The sequence below is a fragment of the Ceratotherium simum genome, chromosome 15 (assembly GCF_057802395.1).
Source record: "Ceratotherium simum simum isolate JZ-2026a chromosome 15, ASM5780239v1, whole genome shotgun sequence".
Taxonomy (NCBI): Eukaryota; Metazoa; Chordata; class Mammalia; order Perissodactyla; family Rhinocerotidae; genus Ceratotherium; species Ceratotherium simum.
This window is the reverse complement of record NC_141914.1, coordinates 55,105,746-55,131,177: the sequence shown is the minus strand read 5'-3', so window position 1 is coordinate 55,131,177 and position 25,432 is coordinate 55,105,746. Positions and strand designations below refer to the sequence as shown.

General features: G+C 36.6%; 1 protein-coding gene and 1 long non-coding RNA gene across 8 annotated transcripts in view; one reads left to right on the top strand and one right to left on the bottom strand.

Annotated features, from left to right (window-relative positions):
• The window catches only part of LOC147915212 (uncharacterized), a 105,712-nt gene that overhangs the window by 3,434 nt on the left and 76,846 nt on the right, over positions 1 to 25,432 (bottom strand). For 2 of the 7 annotated variants that reach the window (XR_015554508.1, XR_015554509.1), the window contains 3 exons: positions 15,593 to 15,644; positions 13,226 to 13,343; positions 9,512 to 9,648 (listed from right to left, as the gene is read on the bottom strand). Coding sequence is in view for 4 of the 7 variants with exons in the window: in XM_087440080.1 (XP_087296206.1) it covers positions 9,587 to 9,648; positions 13,226 to 13,343; positions 15,593 to 15,644 (232 nt within the window). In the remaining 3 variants the exon portion in view is untranslated. Of the gene's footprint in view, positions 1 to 8,956; positions 9,649 to 13,225; positions 13,344 to 13,903; positions 15,645 to 17,330; positions 18,224 to 18,280; positions 23,550 to 25,432 lie in introns of those variants that run through there. The other 5 variants (XM_087440080.1, XM_087440081.1, XM_087440082.1 and 2 more) reach the window with 5 other exon arrangements.
• LOC147915213 (uncharacterized) lies at positions 1,295 to 24,577 on the top strand. Its single transcript, XR_015554511.1, has 3 exons — positions 1,295 to 1,647; positions 11,522 to 11,621; positions 24,411 to 24,577. It is a non-coding gene; the product is annotated as an uncharacterized LOC147915213 (long non-coding RNA).

Here is a 25,432-nt window from a genome sequence, read left to right as displayed (position 1 = left end):
CCATACTGTAGAAAAGAAAAACTCTGTTGTAACTTTGAATGACCTCTGACGAACTAACCCAGCCGGATCTGCACCCTCCAGGAAATCTAATTGCTCTGTAGATTTTATGACCCCTGCTTGTATGTGTACCTCCCAGCTGCGATAAGATGATAACTTTGTTCTTTTGAGTTCCTTAGGAATGTGATGCCCGAACAGTGAATCTATGCTAATAGCCATCATCAATGAAAACCAAAAGATCTGGTGTGGCACTCCCCTCTGTAACACTAGAATGTCAACATTCCTAACCCTTTCCCCTTATAACTCACCTGCCCATATAACTGCTATAAGATTTTGTGCCCTTTTAAGATGGTTTTTTTCGGACATTAGTTGGCTGTCTTCCCTCTTGCTAGCAAGCTGTAATAAAAAAAAGTCCTTTTTCTCCTACCACCTTGCCTCTTGACTATTGGCATGGCTTGTGGCAAGCAGAAGTCCCCACGTTGGGTAGTAACAATGATAGCAAAATATTGCTGGGTTCAATTCAATCTGGTTAATGCCCATAACCTGTAAGCTTTGGAGAGATCTTTTTTAACAGAAAAAAAATATTTGCATTTCCTCCAGTCAAAAAGTCATACATTAACCTCAGACCCTTTAGAGTTATAAAAGAGCCCAGTAAATAGAAAGTCTGGCCCAGTACCGCACTGAAGAGCACTTAATAATCTCCATGTTTTACCTGTCTTCTCTGTCTCCATGTGTTATGTAATTTTCTTCACCAGGATCTTTCTATTTCAAATTGTTCCTTTTCTATTATTTATTTTCTTGCTTAATGGTTTTATGTTAAATCTCATTGAGTATAATAATTAGAATCTTTTCTGTTATCTTTGTGTCCTGAAGTTTTTCTGTGTCTCTTAGTATCACTTATTCCATTTTTCATTTTTGTCCATCACATTCATTTCATTCACTTACCCCCAGTGTCTGTGGGAGATCAAGATTTGGCCACCCTGAAATCTATCTCTTTACCTTGGTTGTTTTCTCTAGGGACATTTGACCTCCCGCACTAACTGCCTAAAGAATTTGACATGGTGGCTCCTTCCTGGAACAGATTATCATGATGGCTGTAAAGATAATGTAGGATGGAGGTTACAATAGGAAAGGCACCAACAAGCCCCTCTTATCAGAAGTTCTGTCTCTCTGGCCACATTCTCTGGATGGCCCTGCGAGGTTTTGCCAGACAATCATTTACATTTATAAGGGAAATCTCCATTTGTAAAGGTATCTCCCTCTCTGTTTTGGGAAGAGGGGGGGATGGCCTCATTTCTAGAGGCTTATCAACGTGGAAGGTGAGGCCTTAAATCTGCATAATAACCTTACTCTTGTTTACTGTGCTTTAGTGGTAATCTCCTGTAACTGACTCCCCCCCACCTCCAACATCCTCCTTTGTCATTGGCTGAACATGGTATTTAAGACGAGAATTTCTGCGATTGTGTTGAGAAACGCAGCGTCCCTGCTTCCTCCTATGTATACATGTTATTAAACTTGGTATTATTTTCTCCTGCTAACCTGTCTTGTTGATTATTTGGCCAGCCATAAGAACCTTAAGGAAAAGGGCACAGGGAGATTCTCCCTCTTCCCCCGACATGTCTAATGATCCTTGATTCTTCATTCACATTGGTAGGTAAAATAGGTTGATCTGTATAAGCGACTAGCAATGGTGTTTGTTGTGGCATTAGGGGTTATCTCCTTAACAGGCCTCACTTTTGCGTGGGACAGTGACTGCATGTTCTGTGTAAGTGGATTGTACATTTTGACAATCAGAGTTTCCTGTGGAATGGATGGACAGCAAGAGGTCGATTAAGTTGGTGACATCCACCATTTCCAAATTAAAGGGGATTTGTGAGATGGTGTTTTTTTAATGTCATTCTTCCCTGGATGCCTTTGCTTTCCTTTTATTTTAGGATTTTTTGCAAACTGATAAAGTGGCTTAGTTCTGCTCAGCTTTTCTCTCAAGTCTCAGAGCTCTAACCCGGAGTCCTCTGCAGACAAAAAGCCCTCCTTCTGTAGAGGGATAGGCCTTAAGGCAAAGTCCACTCCTTCTTGCTAGTTGGTTTAAGAAGGGAAAAGAGGCCAAGGCCCAACTCGATCAGCTGTTCTGAATGCTGTTCTTCCTCATCCTCCTGCTCTGTGTATTTGTTGATTTTGAGATTGTGGTATCCCCAAAGTTTTCTTGGAAAGGACAGTACGTACCTTGTTTTTTTCAGGCTAAGATTTTACAGTTGTGATTTCTCCACCGTCCAATTACGTATGCCTTTTATCTTTCAGATGCTCTTAATGGAAGTTCTCCTTTTCCCAGTGCTATTGTGGTTTCATTATTTTTTAACTTAATATTATTTTTACAATATGTTTTTGTCATTTAAATTCAAAACTTAGAATGGAGAGTAGGAAAATATTTGTGCTTAGTCTGCTGTTTTCAACCAGAATTTAACCTACCATAACCTAACACATTTTTATTTTGATTAAACAGTATGAATTATATTGAAATAAAGTTGTTAAATGTACAGTTGAATAACAGAAACATGTATTTTGTTATAATCTATTATTTTCACTATGTACAAATATTTGGAATATATGTAAGATGTGTTGGGAGGAAAAAATTTTCCCTTTTCCTGCTTGAGTCCAGTGTTTGGGAGTCTGCAAATTAACTGACAATAAGCAGATTAACAAGAGAAAAGACAAAGTTTATTCACATTTGCATGTGGAAGTTGCTCAGTGGTGAGTGATTTACTGAATAGCCAGAAATAAAGGTTCATATACCAAAATTAACAAAAATGGAGAGGGGCATTTAGGGCTTCATTGGAAAGGAATGGAAGGTTCTATTGGGCTCTTATAATGCTAATGGATAGGCAGTCTGTCTCCATGACAGCTGAAATCACAGGGAACTCCCTCTGAGGGAAGTTAATAGCAGCTGTATTTTCAGGAGGCTCTGCTTTAATCAGATAAACGAAGTTCAGATAGGATTTCTTTCTGCATCTTCTGTAGCTCAAATGTTTTCACTTTACAGAGATGTTTATACCAACTCCTAAGGTCCAAGGGGGTCCCTACATTTCCGCCATTTGAAACTTCCCTAGAAGTTTCACAAAAGAAGAAGTTATATTGATTGATGTGGAGAGAGATTCAGGTTAGAAATTGTTAGGTAAGAAATTCACAAAGGGGAAGGAGAGCATTGATTAAAACAGGGATGAATAAACAGAAAAGGACAAATCTAAGGACGTTGTCCCATAACCAGTTGAACCAGTCTCCCAGTCCTGGGAATAGGTAGATCAGTCCAGTTAAATGGTTGTGTCTCATTGAAAGGAGGCAGTGGTGCAGGTGGGAGCATGGCACACTTCAGAGTTAGGCTTCTATATGGTGGGAGCACTCAAGCATTCTATGAGGGGCATTTCTCTAGGAAAAAAGATTTAAAAAATAAAGAGCAATAATTGGAGCAAACTATAAACCTAGTTTTTGAGTCCAGAGTGCAGATAGTCAAGAAGACTCTAGATGTTAGGCTCAAAGTGTCTTTAGGTGATGGAGTGAAGACAGCAATGGCAATCTGGTGGATTTCCCAGTTTATAGCTTGAGTGTCTTTGGTGCTAACGTAGACATCAATGTCATAGTCATGATTATTTTTGGGAGGAGAACGTGAAAGATACAGGCATTCTGGTGAACTTTCTGTTGTGATGTAAGTCCTTCGAAGTTTATCTCAAGCGGTCCAGCTTTAGCATGCAGGGCTTTAGGAAAAGAGAAGCTATTGTACAACCTAGAGTCTCAATAAATATCTGGGCAATCAGTTTTTAGTTCTTAGTGACATAAAGTTGAGAGGGTAGAAGAACAATTGGAAACATTAATTATTGACAAATTAATCACTGACAAAGTGCTCAAGATAGCAGGATCCAATTTACAAAGAGGTGAAAAACAGCTCAAAGGCAATGAACAAAACCAGAATCTGATAAGCCACATAGTAGATTATAGTTTTCCATTGAAACATAAAATTTATCCCTAAAATAACTCCCATTTTGATCAAAGATAATCAAAGTAAGATGATTTTTGTTTACAAACTAAGTCTATTCTTATTAAATTTGGCCTAATTATTTACATAAGTGTGGGAAGAATAGTAATTGACCACAAAGGCTTTTTTTAAAAGTTTGCTTCACTGGGACTTTTTATACTGAGTCTCAGATTGGACATTTATTTATTTATGCTGAGGAAGATGCTCCCTAAGCTAACATCTGTGCCCATCTTCCTCTATTTTGTATGTGGGACATCGTCGCAACATGGCTGGTGAGTAGAGTAGGTCCGCTCCCAGGATCCAAACCTGTGAACCTGGGCTGCCGAAGTGGAGCGTGTGGAACTTTAACCACTCTGCCACGGGGCTGGGCCTAAGATTGAACTTTTAGAAGCCAAGCCAAGTACTCATCATCATGCTTCACCTGTAGTACCTATAGATTTTGGGTGAATTCCTCTCTTCTCAAGGTCCCCCCAAATATGCTAAGTTTCCTGGGCCTGCCAGGAAGTGACCTTCCTCACTTACCTGTAAGGATCAGAACCCTTATATGCCAAGTATCAGGCCAGTTTTTCCCAAGAGGGCTTTGTAAGCATTGGCTCATAAAGTCGAACTTAGTTCCTTAAAACTGTGTAGGCACATCTATTTCTCTGCACATCATTCTCAAATATGACATTCCAGTTAAAGCTTTGATAATATGATCTATTTTCCCAAGTATGTGCTGTTACAAGGAGAACAGATTCTTCTTGAATTTATGCAAATAACTATATTGCCATGTAACAATACTCAATGAAAGTTTCTAAATTCTAGAGGGATTAGGCAGGGAGAAAAGATAAATGTTTCATTTCTGTTTACAAAAGTATAATCTATTAAATATCTGTAAGTTATAGATAGCTTAAGAGAAAAGTGGTTCTTTAAATCTGGAAAATAGACCATTAAAGAACCAGCTATTTTCCAAAAAAGTTCATAAATAACTTATAACAGTTATTTATCACTTCATTTAATCCCATGTAATTAATTCTTGTCCTGCTCGATCTTGGGTTAGTAGTTTCATGAACAATCAGCTTCTCCGCTAGAGTTCCAGAAATCCTTACTCAGTTCAGTGGCATGATTTCAAAGTTACTAATGCTATCAGAAGCCTACACCCCAGAGTACCTGCCATAGGCTTTTCCATGGGTTTCTGAGACATAACCTTTTGTTGAAGATGAAGCATTCTGGCTTGTAGCTGATTGCGTAAGCTTTTAGGAAAGCATCAGAGTAAAACAATAAATATCTGTATATATCAAGAGCCTTGAAAAAACTGCGGTTAAAGATCTGAATAGAGTTTATTAAAATAATGTAATCAACAGGAAATTTGGTTGTTTCTGTGACATACAACATTTTACATAATAAGTGGAAGTTTGAGTGATAACATTATGCCGTTGTTTTCTACTATGAGACAAAGCAGCATAAGCACCTATTGTGGACAGCAAGGGCATTGAACAACTTCTAGGAATTTCATATAATTCCTGAAATATTTATATTGATAACATTTACTCATACAAATAAAACCTGAGGAAGGTTAAGCATCTCTTCTTATTTGACTGTGCTTTACATGCCAGTCAATATATCAAATAAGCCTAACTATTATTTAAACATCTCTTTTTACAAGGTGAAAGAGCAAACTCTTTGAGATATTTTGAGGCCCTCTGGGAAGCCTCAAATCAGCTCAAGATCAAGATTTTACTTAGGATTTGATTTTGGGAAGGCAAAATATCAAAAGTCATCAAAAATGTCAAAAGTTCTGAACACTTGATTAAATAGGAACACAGGTCACTATAGAACTATTCTTGGTTATCCGTTCAACCAAAGTGACCATAAAAGATCTAGAAAGTATAAGTAGGAGGTAACATGGCTGTAAAACAAACAAACAAAATAACTTAAATCTTTTAGCAGAAAACTTGTTTCTCTTAAATAATCAAAGATGTGATAAAGACAACATAAAGCACAGGAAATCATTCTGATAAGATACAGAATCTTTCTTTCCTAGGCAGATTACTCAAAAGAAAAACTTTTTACTCTCTTATTTGGAGCAGACCAATAATCTAAGAAACCTCGTCTTTTTTTTTTGGTGGGGAAGATTGGCCCTGAGCTGACATCTATTGCCAATCTTCCTCTTTTTTGTTTGAGGAAGATTGTCGCTGAGCTAACATTTGTGCCAATATTCCTCTATTTTGTATATGGGATGCCACCACAGCATGGCTTGATGAGTGGTGTGTAGGTCCGCACCCGGGATCCAAAACCATGTACCCCAGGCTACCGAAGCGGAATGTGCGAACTTAACCACTGCACCACTGGGCCAGCCCCGAAACATTGTCTTTTTAAGGGAGAGAAAACGAAACTCAAATTTTGCATTGGTACACTATTGATATTAAAGCCCATTTTAAAACCTTATAATAAATCCATTCAATCTTAGCTATCTTGATCATGCAAGATAAGATATTCTCTTTCTGTCTCTCTCTCCCCCTTACTTCAGACCCTTTACAACTTTCTATATCCATTCAGGTTTTTGTGCTACGCTATCCTTTTCCTTATTTTGAAATAACCTTTGAACAACCTGTAAACAACTACTTTAGGACAAAATTACTCTTTTTTTCCCTTAACAAAAACACACCCTACATTCCTTGAATACTTTTTGTGATGGTTAATTTTATTTGTTAACTTGACTGGGACATGGGGTACCCTGATTAAACATTATTTCTGGGTGTGTCTGTGAGGGTGCTTCTGGATGAAGTTAGCATTTAAATGGTGGACTGAATAAAGCAGATTGCCCTCCCCACTGTGCCTGGGCATCATCCAGTCCACTGAGGGCATGAATAGAATAAAAAGACAGAGTAAGAACAAATTCACTCTCTCTGCCTGACTGGATGAGCTGGGATATCAGTCTTGTCCTGCCCTCTAGAGACTTGTATCATTGACTCTCCTATTCCTAGAACTACACCTCTGGCTTTCCTGGGTCATGAGACTTCTCAGCCTCCATAGTTGCATAAGCCAATTCCATGTATATATATAGTTCTGTTTCTCTGGAGAACGCTGACTAATATACACTTTTCATACAAAGTTTTTTTCCCTCATCCTCAATGTTTATATTGGTTTCATTTACATATATTGATTATAATTTTTAACCATTAGTAATCTTTATTTTACAGAGAAAACTAAGAAGTAGAGAATTATGAGTTGCCTGTCATATACCAGCATTCTGTAGTAGAATAGCAAATTTTATGAATGCATTATCTCACAATTTCTAGAGGCATATGCTTCTTTATGGTACAATTTTTCAATGTGATAGGGAGAACATGTTTATTAACTGACCCAAATATCCTTAGTTTCTCTGTAAGAAAAAATCAAAATATATATATTTAAACTTATGTTTAGTAACTACTGTTTCAGCATGTTATCTTATTTAGAAATAATCTAGGTATTTATTTAATATCTATTACTTAGAATAATGCTAAGGGTTCAAGTTATCAAAAATATTTTGGAGACTACTTTTAAGCAGACATATTATAAAATAAAATTATTTATGAAATAAAGTTTGTCAGAACATGACTCAATTTGATTAAAATCAAATCTATAAGTTTTATAATCTTAGACATCCGGTAGATATAATATTACTTTGACTTGTAAGCTCAGGTAGAATAAAAATTTATGTCTGTATTATAGTTAATGCTGACAACTCTGAAGACATACCTGTTTTATTAAGCCAACAATATTAAACTAGTCTTATTTACCAAAAGTTTATCCAAATCACATGAATTTGAAAAGCATTTGGATTAGTTCCTATATTTCTGAGAGTTTTAGAAATAGTTAATTTATATAAGTGCTTATTTTCTCTAAGCCAATGAGAATAGAACTCCGTTAGTTATTTGGTAACCATCCGAATGTACGAAAATACCACATATACATGACGTGCATACATACAGATAGACAAATGCAAGTAGAGAGCTTTATGGCTTTCATTATAAAATTTTAGCAATGAGCAGACATAAATACAGTAATACAAAATTCACTAGTTTATATATGAGTTGCTTCTCATCTTTGCCTCACTTTATATTTTTATTTGAATTGTGTTTCTGGCAGATGGAACAGTTGTTACCTGCACGATATGAGGGCTAAAGCTTTTCATCAATATTTCTGGAGACTTTTAAGATTTTCTTTTGTCCTGATATATAGACTTATGGAGACTGTGGACTAAATTCTGTTTCCGATTGGCTCTCCCCTTTTTTTTTAATCTTTTGAGGGTCCCTGAGTCCCTTGAGCCCCAGAGGGGTCTCCAGGGGGTCTAAAGTTCCAATAACTATGGAAACTTGTAAGGAGGAAGGGTCTTAGTGGAACCAGCTTGGGAGATTTATGTTTTTTTTAAAGGAGCTACTGAATTTCTAAAATATCCTTAGAAGTGAGGTACCTTCCAAACCAAGAAGCCTGAGATTCTAACCTAGCTTCAGAAAGTGTACTGATTTTAAATGTGACTCAAACCAATAAGCGTTTTTATGGCTTAACTAAGGACACAAAAGGCTCAGAAGATGCAGCCCCCATGCCCAAAAATAGCCAAGGGGAAAGAAAGCAAGGACCCTCATTGCTACAGATAGTAAGCAAAGAATACAGGCAAGAGTCCTTTGGGCTGAGACCCTTTATTTATTTATTTATTTGTTTATTCATTCATTTATTTATTTATTTATTTTTGAGGAAGATCAGCCCTGTGCTAACATCTGCCAATCCTCCTCTTTTTTTTTTTTTTTGTTGAGGAAGACTGGCCCTGGGCTAACATCTGTGCCCATCTTCCTCCACTTCCTATGGGACGCCGTCACAGCATGGCTTGCCAAGCAGTGCGTCGACGTGCGCCTAGAATCTGAACCAGCGAACCCCAGGCCGCCATAGTGGAGCGCGAGCACTTAACTGCTTGCAACACCCGGCCGGCCCCTGAGACCCTTTATTTAGAGTCAAATGAAATTCCCAAGAGCTGACAATGGTCAGTAAGATGCCAGCCACAAATGGGGTGTTCATGCTGCCCGCATTTCTGCCCAGCTGGCTACAAATTCTTAGCCCCCAACCTGAACTCCAATCACAGATATGACAATCTTCTCCCCCAACCAGGCGGCAGAAAACCACAGAGAACACTTTCTGGATCTGAGCCAAGTTCTTCGAACACAAAATCAAGATGGAAGGAGAACCTCATGTAGTTTAATGGTGACCCACAAACTCACCAGCCTATGAGGCCGGCTTGCACAGCAGACTTATGAGACCTATTCCTGTGTTCTACTCTATGATTCTCCTCCTTATGAGAAACAACAGCACAAAAGACAGAGACAAACAGGACAGAGTGGCTATATATACAAACTATAAATCTAAATTTTTAAAAATCCCTTTTATAAAAGACAAGGAGAAGGTTTTATTGCTCTTGCTCAACCAGAACCCCTGAGCACAGATCCAGGAGTCTGACTAGTAAAAGCAGTTTACCTCTGTTTGTCAGAGGTCCTGGGATCTCAGCTGCAGTCTCTGGAGCAAGGAGGGGTCCCAACCATTGGATCCTAGTCAACAGAACTTTTGGGAGGAAAAACTTTTTCGTCTTCCAATTTGGGTCCAGTGATGGAGGCCTGCAAATTAACTGACAATAGACAGATTAACAGGAGAAGAGACAAAGTTTATTTACACTTGCAAGCAGGAGTTGCTCAGTGATGTTACTAACTGAATAGTCAGAGATAAAGGTTTATATACCAAACTTAACAAAAGAGGGGGGATGTTTAAGGCATCAATGGGAATGTAGGAAAGGTTCTACTGGGCTTTTTTGATGCTAATGGCAATGGGAAGTCTGTCTCCATGGCAGCTGAATTCACAGGACTCTCCCCCAGAGGAGGGTTAATGGCAGCTGTATTTTCAGGAGGCTCTGCTTTAGTCAGATAAGGGAAGTTCAGATAAATTTTCTTTTTACACTCTTTATAGTTCAAATGTTCTTGCTTTATAATAGTCTTGATACGAACTCTGGAGTCCAACTGGGTCCCCACAGATGCTTTATATAACATTTTGGAAATTTTTAATTAGGTTGAATTGAACTTAAAAACAAAAGCATGTGAATTCTAAGGTAGGGATGAGAATTGAAAACAAAATTAATTGTTCAGGGCATAACACAGATAAAATTAGTAAATTATTAGAAATATACAAATACATTCTAGGAAAATTTCTTTCATTGCTCTTTTTCTCAGTTTATATGAAAATATGAAATAATTATAAATATAAATGAATTGAATGTTAGCTAATTCTTATCAATAACAGTAGAAATGTAACCAATATTGATACCAGCTCAACACAAGGTTGACATAAGGGAAGCCATATTGTAGAAAAGAAACCCTATTGTAACTTTGAATGACCTATGATTAACTAACCCAGACATGCTCTGTAGATTTTATGGCCCCTCCCAGCTGCTATAAGTTGATAACTTTGTTCTTTTGAGTTCCTTAGGAATGTGATGACCCTGGGCAGAGAGTCTATGCTGATAGCCATCATCAATGACAACTAAAAGATATGGGTATAGGGCATTGCTCTGGTCTCTGATGCATATCCAGTAAAACAAAAGACTATCAGGGACTAAGACCAGCTACCTCCCCCACCCAGAGACCAGCCCTGTAGTCTTTGTGCTGTAAGATGGTTCTCTTGAACACTAGTCAGCCATCTTCCCCCTTGCTAGCAGGCTGTAATAACAAGCCCTTTCTCTCCTACCACCTTGCCTCTTGACTATTGGGATGTCTTGCAGTGCACAGATGACCCCCCGCCGCCACCTTGGGCAGTAACAATATCAGTATCTTAATTTTTTAAATGCATGATTTAAAAACATGTCTTACAAGAAAATTTATAAAATTTTAATAAAGCTTAATTCTCAAGAGAATGATTACCATGACAAAAACTTGATTTAAACTCTTTCTGCTCATATGTTATTCTGAATGAAATACTTGATAGAATATCTGGATATGTTCCTTGCCATTGTTTTTATTATTACTCTTACTACTATTATAATATGAAATTTATATTTTGAAAAATGATGAGAAAACAATTTCAAATAAGGTGATGCATGCATTTTTGCCTGTTACACGTTTTTCTATAGATAAAAAAACAGTTTCCTGATCATGTACTGGAGTTTGGTAATCTGATTCTTTTCTTTAATTATACTTTGCTAAAATTTGCTGTTATTTTCCAAGAGTCTAAATCTAAGAGCCAGGAAAGTTTTAAAATGTGTCCTCTTAGACATTATACAAGACAGGCCACCACGGGTAATGTGACAATACTCAAACCCATATGTATTGGCTGAGTTTGTTACTAGTACTGAGAAAACAGTCATAATCTGTCCTTATAAAGACTATTGGAATGGTGACTTCTGCTTGTTTTGTGGTTGTGTTAATGTTAAAATATGGAAAACAACCTCCTTGTTCATGTATTACACTTCCATTGACACTTTCTTTTGAATTTTTGTTTCAGACTTGTACTCATAAAATTGAAGATTTCCTGCATTAAACTGCAATGCTGACTGGCGCTGAATCTCTTTAAGAGATAACAGTTGAAAGGAAAGGAGAAAGAGGTGAGAAGGATGAGGAGGGTGGAGTGACGCCAAGGAAAAGAAGATGCTCATTTTACTCAAGAGCATGGGAAAGTGAATGTGGTGGATGAAGGATGAAGAGGAAGTGCAAGTATTTGATAGTTTGGTGCAATCTGAAAGAATTTTAATGATAAAGGAAATGTGACTTTCTTCTATTTCTATTCATCTTCATCTGGTGTTTCCTCTGTGGTTTACCTCGTCTTGCATTTGTAAAGGGAAATTGGGCCTTATCACTCTCCTGTTCACTCTCCTGGTGTCTTTAGAACTTTCAGAGGAGGTGTTTGTTGTCATTCACAGACATATTATTGTCTTTCTTATCAGATCCTTTTGGTAGCTTTTTTTAAATTCATAGTCTCTACATCTGTTTTCTCTTTTGCAATAAGTTACTGAACAACCTTTCTTTTCCCTCCTTTCTTTCACTTCGTTTTCTTCCTTGTTACACTGACATCCACTCATTCTGGTGTTTTCGGCAGTTCTGTGCCACAGAGACCTCTGAATCACATATGTCTGTCTTCTTTGCCATGGTTCTTGGATATTTTGTTGCTGGGAATAATATCCCCTCTCTTGATTGCTTATCCTTTGCTATCAAACCACCTTATTAACTATTTGAAAATATTTTTTTAATGTCTCTTAGGGTAATATTAAATGATAATTTTCAAATAAAAGGTAAAATCAACTGTTGTGTCTGCTAACTCTCATGAGGTGGATTTCCTCTGTGCTATTTAACATTTATCTATGAGCTATTAGCTGTGTTTGTGGGAATCCGATATGTTAGTGGTTTTGTGTCTATTTGCTGGGTGCCTTGGTTTTAAGTTTCTTAAGTGCAGAAAGTCCTGAGTGAGTAGCCAAGCCATCACTACTATTTTACATTAGCTTTTAAAATATTTCATATACATTATTTATTTTTCAGGGAATCATTTACTATGGTTATTGTGTTTGGATTTATCTTTATTATATTTTTAGATAACTTTTAAATTCTCCTCTTCACAACTAAAAGTGATTCATGATTAAAATATTTCTTTTACCAAAATATTTACATTAAACTCTCTATATATTCCAAATTCCCATGTCATTTTAAAATCACATAACCTTTTTTAATCTCACAACTAATTTTTTTCAAAAACTGATCTTCCTATTTTTAAAATAGAGTAACATTTTTTCAAGTATTCACTACCTCAAATAATACCATGTTTTATTAATTTGTCTAGAAATAATTAAAAATAATTTAAGAAAAATGTTACTTTTTCAAAAGAAAAAAGGACAAAACAAAAATATATTACTGAACCAGGTTTGTTTTTGCCCACTGCCCAGAAAGCCAAACACCGAGACGACAAGATTGCAGCAGAGAGAAGGTTTTTTAATCACAAGGCAGCCAAGTGAGGAAATGAGAGAATGAGTCTCAAATCTGCTTCCCCGATAATGGGGACTCAGTGGTATTTATGGGGTAGGGGGCACAGTGGTCTGAAATGTGGAGACAGGTAATTGGAGGTGAGGAGAGGTGAGGTAATTGATGATCTGCGCAAGCGTAGTCAGACTTCATGCCTCTTCGTAGGATGGACGTTCACAAAATGATGGCATTAGCGTACCTGAGGGTGGAGTTTTTAGCCTCCTGACATCAAAAGATCGCTTATTGGACATCTGTGTGGTCCCAGTTGATGGGTTGGTGGTCTCAACTGGCCTGAAGTGGACAAGGGGTTCTAATTCCTGAAAAACAGCTCAAATACCCATTACCATGGTGACCCAGGCTCCAGGAAGATGTTATCTATAGGAACCTAGTGGGAGTCAGACAGCATATTGCCTAAACAGCACAATTAACAATGGGTGGGTAAACAGCTAAGAGCTATAATCAGTAATTACAAAAAGGAAAAAAACTTTAGTTCCTAGCTACTTAATCATCTATGGCTGGTTTTCAGATATATTGTAGACTTAAGAATGTTAGAGCTGGAAAATTCTGCCTTAAAAATCTTCATGTTATTACATTTCAAGTTCAAGTATGAAATGCTTCCACCATTACTGAACTTTTTAAAAAGGTTCTATCCATTGCATGGTTCTTGTTTTTAAATTTTATATCTTTAAGACAAATAAAAGGTATTTAATGAGACTTGGATCACTAAGCAAAGGTTGTAGTTGAAAATTCACCTTATTTATATTTATATTAGTTTTAAACATAAAAATATACATTATATATACATATATATTTAGGTTCAAATTTATACTGAAAATAATTTAAATTTTTAAATTGAAGAAAATAATTTAACCATAAGACTTGGAAAATGTTGTTTAGAGCTTCCTTCAAAATTATTACATCATCATCTACCTTTAAGCATATAAAACATATCAGCTGAATATATCTTAACTATGAATTCCATTTTGTAATTCTCATCTAAACCAAACAATACTTCTCTCCTCTGTAGTAGAACAGTGCCTGGCATCAAGTATACAGACAAATGTTTATCAAATGAGCAAGCAGATGAACAAATGCATTCCCAACTGGAACTATTATGTATATATATTTATGGCCTAGAAGAAAAAGAAAAGATAAACTGATTTTTAAATGATAGATAGTTTTCCTCTGAACTCTTTTAAGATGATAATATATTCTGCTTTATGTGGAACAGTCCTGCTTTATCCTTGTTTTCCTACTGTAACTATTAATAATATCTCCTTTTACTCTCAAATATGCCCACAGGGCAATTAAGTTATATGGTTCTTCTACTTGTATTTGAGTGTATGAGAGAGAATAGAGAAACACCTTGCTTGCTTCACTATATTCGTTTCTTTCCTAGACCCTGAACTAAATGGTTCTTATATGGATATGACCAGTTTCTACCTCAAAACATTACTTTGGTTGCAAAAACCTAAGGCCAAAATTTTCATATCATTAACTTATTTGAGTCAAGGCATTGAATGCCAGCTCTCTGCTTGAATTATATGATCAGAAAAACTAGTTAATCTTCCAGGAGAACACTAGTGAAATGGAAAGGGGATAGGTACATTTTAATGCACTGCATTCAAGTTATATTTGGGATGTCTGCTTATTTCTGAGCCCATCACCAGTGTAGCTTCTCATTGTCATCATGGATGAAATGATGTGTAAGAAAGTGATTTGTAACTTATAAAATATCATAAAACTGAAAGTAAAACTACTACAAATCAAAATAGTAGTCATTACAGCTGTTTACTAAATATGTCCAGCTTTCCTTCTTCTGGACATACAATGGAATTATCCTTTGTTGCCCCTTTGAAGTTAAACAAATGGCCAAAGCAGAAACTTTACAAGCCAGTCCATGATTTTCCACCTTCCTTTTCCATGAAAGCTTGAATCAAGATTAAACTTCTGTGTAACTTGGGCTGCTAAGTATCTAATATGAGTGGAACCCCTGCTGTTCTTTATGTAGCATGAGTGAGAAATCAATTTTAGTAATAATGTTAAGCCACTGAGATTTTAATGTACTTTGTTATCATAACATAACCTCGCCTAACCCAGCCTATATCAACTGCTAAAATAACCTTCTTAAGTAGTACTTAAGTACACAGCTTTCTGTGTAAAACAATTGCACTGTTTGCTGTCAGAGCTATACACCATTTCTCACCCCCTCCTAGTACCTTGACCCTCTACTCTGCTGAGGTCAGATGGCCACTAGTATGTTTGGGCCACATGGTCTGTAATCCCTTGTGAAAAAAAAAGTCATGGAATTTTAGAGCTGAAAGAGATTTTAGGGATTATGTAGTTCAACTCCGCCGTTTACATAGGTCATATGGAAAAGCATAACTTAAGTAGGCTCTGGCAGTCTCTCATGTGAACTCAGCCAAGGTACTTAATCTTTCTGACTTTCCTTTCCTTTACTGTAAAAATGCAGATAATCACACCTTCTTGTCAGGTTTGTTTAAAAGATTGAGTGAGTAATTTAAGTGAATCAATCAGACATTGTGGTCACAGGACATTTACGTACCCCTTCATTCCTTACAAGTGTCATCAGGTCAGACAGGTAAAGAGTGGCAGAGCTGGAATTTAAAAGTAACATTTATAAAGAGTCTTACAATTTTATTTTCGTTATCTATGTTTGTATCTATTTCCTATAAACTTTACAACCAGCTTATTATTCAGGCAGGGTAGGAATTATTATTACATCTATTTCACAATAGTCAATCAAGACCCAAACGGCTAATTTATTCAAGATCATCCTGTTACTATAGCAGAACTAGAGCTGGAACCAGTGGCCTCTGACTTGAACATCACACTCTTTTCCACCACCTTGAAGCATAAACTTGGTGATAGCCTTTCTAGCCAGAGCTTTCCTACTACAATAACGTTTGTAGAAGTGGGTATTTTTGATTTCCTCAATACTCAATCCACAATAATAATAGTTGACATAGTATTGAATAATAATTAATATGTTTTAGAGTATGTTGATTGGAGAAAAAAATCAAAGTAAACTCCTCTGTAATAAGGAATTTGGCCCTTGTGCCCAATTCCTGGGAGATAGTCTCTAAATCCTTGGAATTTCCTTAGTGATAGGAGTGTCTTCGTTATTCATGGTGGCCCTGAAGATAAGTTTATGCTAAGGAGGTGACTAATGGGGGCCCCCTAGATAGTTGGTGCTAATGAGATGACTCAGGATAGGAGCTGGCCAAGCCAAAGAGATCAATCACTTACTCTCTGGGTAGGAGAATGTGGCTGGAGATTGAGTTTAATCTTATAGCCAATGATTGAATCCATATGCCTGTGTAATGAAACCCCAATAAAAACTCTAGAAACTAAAGCTCAAGTGAGCTTCCCTGGTTGGCAATAATCTGTATATTGGCACACGTGGATGTGCCAGGTGAGTAACATGTCCTGACTCCATGGGGAGAGTACAATGGAAGCTTCCTATTTGGGACCCTCCCATGCATTGCCTTATGCATCTCTTCTTTTAGCTGGTTCTGATTTGTCTCCTTTTGCTATAATAAACCTGTAATCATAAGTATAGCACTTTCCCAAGTTCTATGAGTCTTTCTAGCGAACTATTAAACCTGAGGGGGTAATGGAAACCCCTGAATTTGTAGTCAGCTAGTCAGAAGTCAGAAGGGTGGGTGACCTGGGGACCCCCAAACTTGCCGCTGGTATCTGAAGTGAGGGCATTCCTTTGGAGGAGTGTGTCCTTCACCTCTGAAGTTTGGCCCAACTCTGGGTAGTTGGTGTCAGAAGTTACTTCAAAAACATACTTTAACAAAATAGAGAGAGCCAGACCTGATGGCCTAGAGGTTAAAGTTTGGCATGCTCCGCTTCAGAGGCCTGGGTTCAGTTCCCATGCATGGAACCATACCACTTGTCAGTAACCATGCTGTGGCCACAACTCACACAGAAGAACCAGAAGAACCTACAACTATACACAACTATGTACTGGGGCTTTGAGGGGGAAGAAAGGAAGAAAAAAGGAGGAAGACTGGCAACAGATGTTAGCTTAGAGCGAATCTTCCCCTAAAAAAAATATATATATATATATGTATACACACATGCACGTACATACATATGTAAAATATAGAAAGTACCTTTTTTCTTATCCTTTTGACTCATAGGTAAAGATAAATAACACCTGGAGTTACTTCATATTTTTTCAAGTTTTGCATTATTTTTACATTAAATAATCAAGGATATTTCCAGATCTTAGAATTTTTGTCTTGATTGTTTAAAAAAATTTTTAAGGCTAATTTATGTTATTCTCAATGTTCTTTAATGAATTATTTTATTTATTTTATGAGAATATAGTTTTCACAACCTAAGATATCCTTATCTAAAGGAAATATGACAGAAAGTTAACATTTTTCTCTCTGGGACATGGAGACATGAGTGTTTCATTATATAGTCTCTATCTTTCTGCACGTGTAAAATATTTTCTTAAGTGTATCTATGTTTCAATAATAATTTTGCTTCATTCCCTGGGAATGCTGAATAAATAAGTCATTATAATAATTGAACAATACAAAATCAGAGCACCGCAGACATTTGCAAATGCTGTAATTCAGGGCTTTCCCTACACCTGTGGAGGGCTGGTGTTAAGCAGCCTGTGATTGCATAGTGGTCTTTTTCAATCTCCTGGACAATACAAATACAATTTCTACCACAAACACATTCTCTTAGTAATTTGCTCTGCAGAATTGGTGTCTTACTGGATGCAATGTCATGTTGCCTGCATTGTTGCTGATTGGCAATCTCACCATGCATTCTGCCCAGTCGTTACCTGCCAACTCCATAATGAGAAAAAGGCGACCATTCACAAAGTTCTCAGTTGGTGAAATAGTTTATTTTTGTATAACTTCAAAATGTTGAAATTTGGTTTTTGATGAATTCACCTAATATCTCCCTGCTTTACAACAATAACCTTAAAAAAATCTGAATAGATACAGTCTTAAGTTTGTGACTAATAAAATTATTCATCTCGAGGGCCGGGCCCATGGCGTAGTGGTTAAGTGCACACACTCCGCTCCTGGCAGCCTGGGGTTCGGATCCTGGGCGCGCACCAATGCACTGCTTATCAGGCCATGTTGTGGCGGTGTCCCACATAAAAAGTAGAGGAAGATGGGCACAGATGTTAACCCAGGGCCTGTCCAAAAAAAAAAAAAAAAAAAAAAGAGGAGGATTGGCATGGATGTTAGCTCAGGGCTGATCTTCCTCCCCCCCCCAAAAAAAAATTATTCATCTCGAGAGTTCAAAATATTAAAAGTAAATTTTCCTCTTGATAATGAAACATAATTTATAGAAAGATTATTTTTTTGTTACCATTTAATGAACATCAACTTCTTGCCAGGCAGTGTGCTAAGTAGTTTTCATTTTCCTATTTCTTTCTCAAAATTTCTACAAGGGAGATAGGATCTGCATGTATCCTGCACTGGAATATAAAGCTCACTAGGGGAAGAGTATTGTCTACTTCTTCAGTGACATATCTAAAGAGCCTAGAACAGTGCTGGAAACATAGAAGATACTGAATAAATATTAGTTGAATGAATGAGTGATTTTTACTATTGTGTAAACTGAAATTAAAATTTAACTATTCAACATCACACAACTTATAAGCCTAAAGTGATCATTTCAATGAGTGTTCTTACTTATGTCACGGTATTAGTTGTACAACAGTTAGTTATAAAAAATTATATTCATTAACTGAGAATTCTCTGTCTGGCAACCTTTTTCTTATTCTGGAGTTGGCAGAAAGCGTGGTAAGATTTATAACCAAGTTATCCTGCAAGATAATCATTCCACAGAGATATTTGTCTATTTTGCTCCATGATGTAGCTAAAGCCCCTAGAACAAGGACTAGCACATAGTTGACACTAAGCTCAATAAATATTTGTTGACTATGTGAATTTTGTTTTCTATGTGAATGCTAAGATTAACAGAACTTAAGATACTTCAAAGAGAAAGCCACAATTTAAATAAGTGTCTTCCATTATACCATGTTTTGTAATACTTTTCAGTACTCTTTTCTATATTTTATTTGATCCTAGCAATAATTCTGAAGATGCATAAAGCAAGTGTGACTTTTAATAAATGTATATGCTAAATTGTCCAAGCTCAAGTGAATTTTCTGAGAACACTGAATTAACTGACGAACTATGATTACATATTGGTCTTCTGCCTACTTAGTAAGTAAACAGGCCCTTTTTTTTTTTTTGTGAGGAAGATCAGCCCTGAGCTAACATCTGATGCCAATCCTCCTCCTTTTCTTTCTTTTTTTTTTTTATTTGCTGAGGAAGATTGGCCCTTAGCTAACATCCTTGCCCATCTTCCTCCACTTTATATGGGACGCCGCCACAGCATGGCTTGACAAGCGGTGTATCGGTGCATGCCCGGAATCTGAACCTGAGAACCCTGGGCCACCAAAGCGGAGTATGCGCACTTAACTGCTTGCACCACCAGGCCGGCTCCGTAAACAGGACTTTTTAAGGCATCAGAATTTACTGTTAGTTGAGAAATTTTGACGATATTAAATAATTATGTAAGAGCCACAAATATCATTACCTCATTTCATGAAAATAATGTCTAAAAAATAGTACACCATATGAAATACACAATTATTTGTGGTAAATGTGTCCCGAAAGTAGAAACTGTATGGCTTCAAGAATTTGTCTTTCCGTAATGTCAAAAATACCTCAGAACGGGTCCTGTCTGTTGTTCAGTTAGTTCTTTGAATCAAGGAGATTCTAGTACTAATTAGTAGACTCTCTTATGTATTTAAAAATGATTGGCAAGGCCCTAATCCTCAATAACTTTTAGTTTTTTAGAGTAAAACTAAAAACTATTACCCAACTTATTGATTACCCAAAATATAGTACCCAGAACTCTTGGGCTTATAAATAGGTGTTAGTTGAAAATAATGTCCCAGATCCATTGTAGGTAATGCTTGGTTGAATAAAGATAAACAGAAATTTTTTTGTTGTTAGTTTTTCATTTAGTTTTGATTTGCCTTGTTTTAAATGTGGAAAAGCTTAGAGTATTTAATATACCATTGTGCAGTGTGACTTTCTAAAAGTGGAAGTATACTAATCAGTATTTCCCTATTCTATTTGAACCTGAAAAATGTTTCTCCCCTATAGGACATCTTGTGGGATTACTGTTCTGTGGATCACACTTTGAGACACACTGGACTAGGAATTTATCTTACATTTATCTAACTCTTTTGAACTGATGTTTTAGTGGTTTCTGTAATATATGGTTCCTCCACTACTTTTTTTTTTTTGTGAGGAAGATCAGCCCTGAGCTAACATCCATGCTAATCCTCCTCTCTTTTTTTGCTGAGGACGACCGGCTCTGAGCTAACATCTATTGCCAATCCTCCTCCTTGTTTTTCCCCAAAGCCCCAGTAGATAGTTGTATGTCATAGCTGCACATCCTTCTAGTTGCTGTATGTGGGACACGGCCTCAGCTCAGCCGGAGAAGCAGTGCGTTCGTGTGTGCCCGGGATCCGAACCCGGGCCGCCAGTAGCAGAGCGCGCGCACCTAACCGCTAAGCCACGGGGCTGGCCCACCTCCACTATTTTTAATTTTATTTTGTTGTGGTAAGAACATAATATGAGATCTACCCTCTTAAGAAATTTTTGTGTGTATAATACAATATTGTTAACTATGGGGACAGTATTGTACAATAGAGCTCTAGAATTTGTTCATCTTACATAACTGAAACTTCATGCCCATTCATTTGTAACTCTCCATTTCCTCTCCCCGCAACCCCTGGCAACCACCATTCCACTCTTTGAGTCCATGAGTTTGAATATTTAAGATACCTCATATAGGTGGAATTATGCAGCATTTGGCCTTTTGTGACTGTCTTATTTCACTTAACATAGTGTCCTCCAAGTTTATCCATGTTGTCACATATGGCAAGATTTCCTTCTCTTTAAAGGATGAATAATATTCCATTGTATGTTTATACTACATTTTCTTTATCCATTTATCTGTCAAAGGACATTTAGGTTGTTTCCACATCTTGGCTCTTGTGAATAGTGCTTCAATGAACATTGGAGTGCTAATATCTCTTTGAGATCCTGATTTCAATTCTTTTGAATAAATACCCAGAAACGAGATTGCTGAATGATATGGTAGTTCTATTTTTAATTTTTGAGGAATCATCATACTGTTTTCCATAGCAGCTGCACCATTTTGCATTCCTACCAACAGTATACAAGGATTCCAATTTCTCCACGTCCTCCCCAACACTTGTCTTTATTTATTTATTTATTTATTTTGATAATAGCAATCCTAACTAGGTTTGAGGTAAAAATCATTGTGGTTTTGATTTGTTATTACATTTCCCTGATGATTAATGACATTGAGTATCTTTTCGTATACCTGTTTGCCATTTGTATGTCTTCTTTGGAGAAATGTCTATTCAAATCTTTAGCCTGTTGTAAAATCAGGTTATTTGGTTTTTTGCTGTTGAGTTCTTTGAGTTCCTTATATATTTTGGATATTAATCCCTTATCTGACATATGGTTTGCAAATATTTTCTCCCATTCTGTAGGTTTCCTTTTACACTATTAATTGTTTCCTTTGCTGTACAGAAGCTTTTTAGTTTGATGCAGTCCCACTTGTCTATTTTTGCTTTGTTGCCTAGGGTTTTGGTGTCATATTGATGAAATAATTGCCAAGAGCAATGTCACAAAGCTTTTACCCTATGTTTTCTTCTGGTCTTCTGCAGTTTCGAGTCTTACATTTAAGTCTTTAATCCATTTTGATTTTATTTTTGTTTTTGGTGTGAGATAGGGGTCCAATTTCATTCTTTTGCATGTGGATTTCAAGTTTTCCCAGCACCATTTGTTGAAAAGACTATCCTTTCCCCATGTATGTTCTTGGTACCTTCATTGAAGATCAGTTGATCTTATATGTGTGGACTGATTTCAGGGCTCTCTATTCTGTTCCATTTGTCTATATGTCTGTCTTTGTGCCAGTACCATACTGTTTTAATTACTATGGATTTGTAATATATTTTGGAATCAGGAAATGTGATGCCTCTAGCTTTGTTCTTTTTCAAAATTGTTTTGTCTATTCAGGGTCTTTTATGGTCTATATGAATTTTAGTATTGTCTTTTCTATTTCTGTAAAAAATGCTTTTGGAATTTTGATAGAGGTTGTACTGAATCTGTAAATCAGGTAGGGTAGTATGGACATTTAATAATATTAATCTTCACTCCATGAACACAGGATGTCTTTCCATTTGCTTGTATCTTCTTTAATTTCTTTCTTCAGTGTTTTTTAGCCTTCAGTGCACAAATCCTTCCCCTTCTTAGTTAAATTTATTTCTAAGTATTTTATTCTTTTTGGTGCTATTGTAAATAGGATTGTTTCCCAAATTCCCTTTTCAGATAGTTCATTTTTAGTGTATAGAAATGCAGCTGACTTTTGCATGTTGACTTGATATCCTGCAACTTTACAGAATTCATTTATTATATCTAACAGTTTTTTTGTGGAGTCTGTAGGGTTTTCTTTATATAAGACCATGTCCTGTGAAAACAAGGAAATTTTACTTCTTCATTTCTGATTTGCATGACTTTTCTCTCTTTTTATTGCCTAATTGCTCTGGGTAGACTTCCAGTACTATGTTGAATAGAAGTGGCGAGAGTAGAGCATCCTTGCCTTGATCTTGATCTTAGGCGAAAACCTTTCAGTTTTTCACAATTGTCTATGATATCTGCTGTTGGTTTTTCATATGTGGCCTTTGTTAATTTGCGATAATTTCCTTCTGTTTATAGTTTGTTGAGAGTTTTTATCATAAAAGTGTATCGAGTTTTGTCAAATGCTTTTTCTGAATCTATTGAGATGATCATTATTTTTATCTTTAATTCCATTAATATGGTATATATTGATTTTCATGTGTTGACCCATCCTTGCGTCCAAGGGATACATCTCACTTGGTTGTGGTGTATGATCCTTTTAATATGCTGTTAAATGTGATTTGCTAGTATTTTGTTGAGGATTTTTATATCTATGTTCATCAGGAACATTGGCCTACAGTTTTCTTTTCTTGTGGTATCTTTGTCTGTCTTTGGTATCAGGGCAACGCTGGTCTCATAAAATGAGATGGAAAGTGTTCCTCTTTTCTATTAAAGAGACATGGTTGTGGAATGTTAACCAACCAAGGACATTATTTGAAAAAAAAGTTACTTCAGCAAAATGAAAAAAGGAAACAGAGCAGATGACATTGCGTATGAGAGGCAGCATGAGCTAACCGTGACATTGCAGAAGATAGGAGATCAAAAAGAAGATCTATTGACTTTAGACTTGGAAGAGTCTTCTTTGAGTGGTAATGTTTGAAGAATATCAGATTATATTTATTTCCCTATAGATCCAATCCCACGACTTGATTCTACATTGGATACTTGTTCACATGGTCTTAGATTTTAAATGCTGTTTAATGGTCTTTCATTTTAGGAAACCTATAAATAAAGCATCGAAGAGAAGTATAAATACAAACCAGTACATAAATACTAGATATTAATTTGTATAAGTAGTTTTTATATATTTAAATTATATTAATTTGTTTATATGTAATACCTGTATATAATTAAAGTTTATCAATACAAAAATTGGGTGATGAATAGGTGAGAAGAGGTTGAAGAAAGCACAAACGGTCTAATTTCTCAGTTTTCCCCTAAGGTTTCCTCAAAGGTTGCAAAGCTATCATTTATGTCTAGTTCTCTAGAAGCAGACCTGCAATGGGAAATTTTATGCTTGTGATTTATTAAGGGGGTGGTCTCAGAAGAAATCAATAAGAGAATGAGAGAAGCAGGATAGGGAAGGGGAAGGAGCTGCACAAGATGTGGTTTCAGATAAAGTCTGTGTTCTCTCTAATCCCCTAGGAGCTTGGGAGTATAAATGGCAAGATGGTCTGTCATGACCTGAGGTCAGGAAGAAGGGCTTTTGTACACTTTCAACATCCCAGTTTGTCATTGACTATGAGTTTCAGGGCGGAGGGAGGGAGAGGGTGCCCGAGTTAACTCCTAGTTACTTTTAGGAAGATGAGTGTAATGGTTAATTTTCTATGTCAAGTTGACTGGGCCACAGGGTGCCCAGACATTTGGTCAAACATTTTGAGTTTGTCTGTGAGAGTGTTTCTGGATGAGATTAACATTTGAATCAATAGAGTAAAGCAAATTACCCTTTCCAATGTGGGTGAGCCTCATTCAATCAGTTGAAGGCCTGAATAGAACAAAAGGCTCACTCTCCCATGAGTAAGGAAGAACTCCTCCTATATTATTGCCTTCCAGCAGGTACATTCACTTTGTTCTTGCCTTTAGACTTGAATTGAAACATTGACTCCTTCTGGATATCAAGCCAGCCAGTTCTTGGACTAGAACTACACCATTGCCTTTCCTGGTTCTCAGGCCTTCAGACTCAGACTGGAACTACACCATCGACGTAGCTGGGTCTTCAGCTTGCCAATTACAAATCTTGGGACTTGTCAACCTCCATAATTGGGTGAGCCAATTCCTTATAAAAACTCTTTCTCTCTCTCTATATATATATATCCTATTGGTTCTATTTCTCTGGAGAACCATCACTAATACAGTGAGAGATGAATTCCATAACCTAAGTAAAATCCTCCAGAAAATGTCAGTCAGTGTGAGGCATTGGCAGAATCACCCCCAGGAAGCAGTAAAAACAATCCCAAGGGATTTGGGTGGGGCAACAACAATATCTGCTACAAGTGAAAATCCTGCTTTTATTAGGTGATTCATATCACTTTAGGCTCTCCTTTATGTATTCTAGAAAACTGCCTACATACAAATAGCATCTCCATCTAGCCTTTTTCTCCCAACCAATACTCTAGCCAATCCTTGTGAAGGTTGAAGTTCTCTGTATGCACTTATAAAAATCTCAACTTATCTTAGAGTAAATTTTGTTTCCTATGAATTTTATGCCCATATTTAGCTCATAATTTATTCTAAAATGATTTTTAGGATTCTAAATTTACTTAATTTTTATGTAGATTCCCTACCTTATACTCTCAACAAAGCTATTCCCTGTGCCAAATTACTGTAGTGTTCTTTTTGGAGACTGAGGTCTCTGAAAAATTCAGAAAGACATTTAAAAATGACATAGATAATCCAAAAGATGATCAATTTATTATTTGAAGGTAAAATACTTCTTAGAAAAAATTGGGATGCTTGATTACTTAGTACTGAGAGTGGAAAAGCTGCCTTTGAAAATAATAGAATCAAAGAATACAATCATAAACCTTTAGGACTGGAAGTTCCTTCGAGATCAACTTGTCCAATATACTTTTTCTCCAGACAAGTACACTGAGGAAGAGAATATG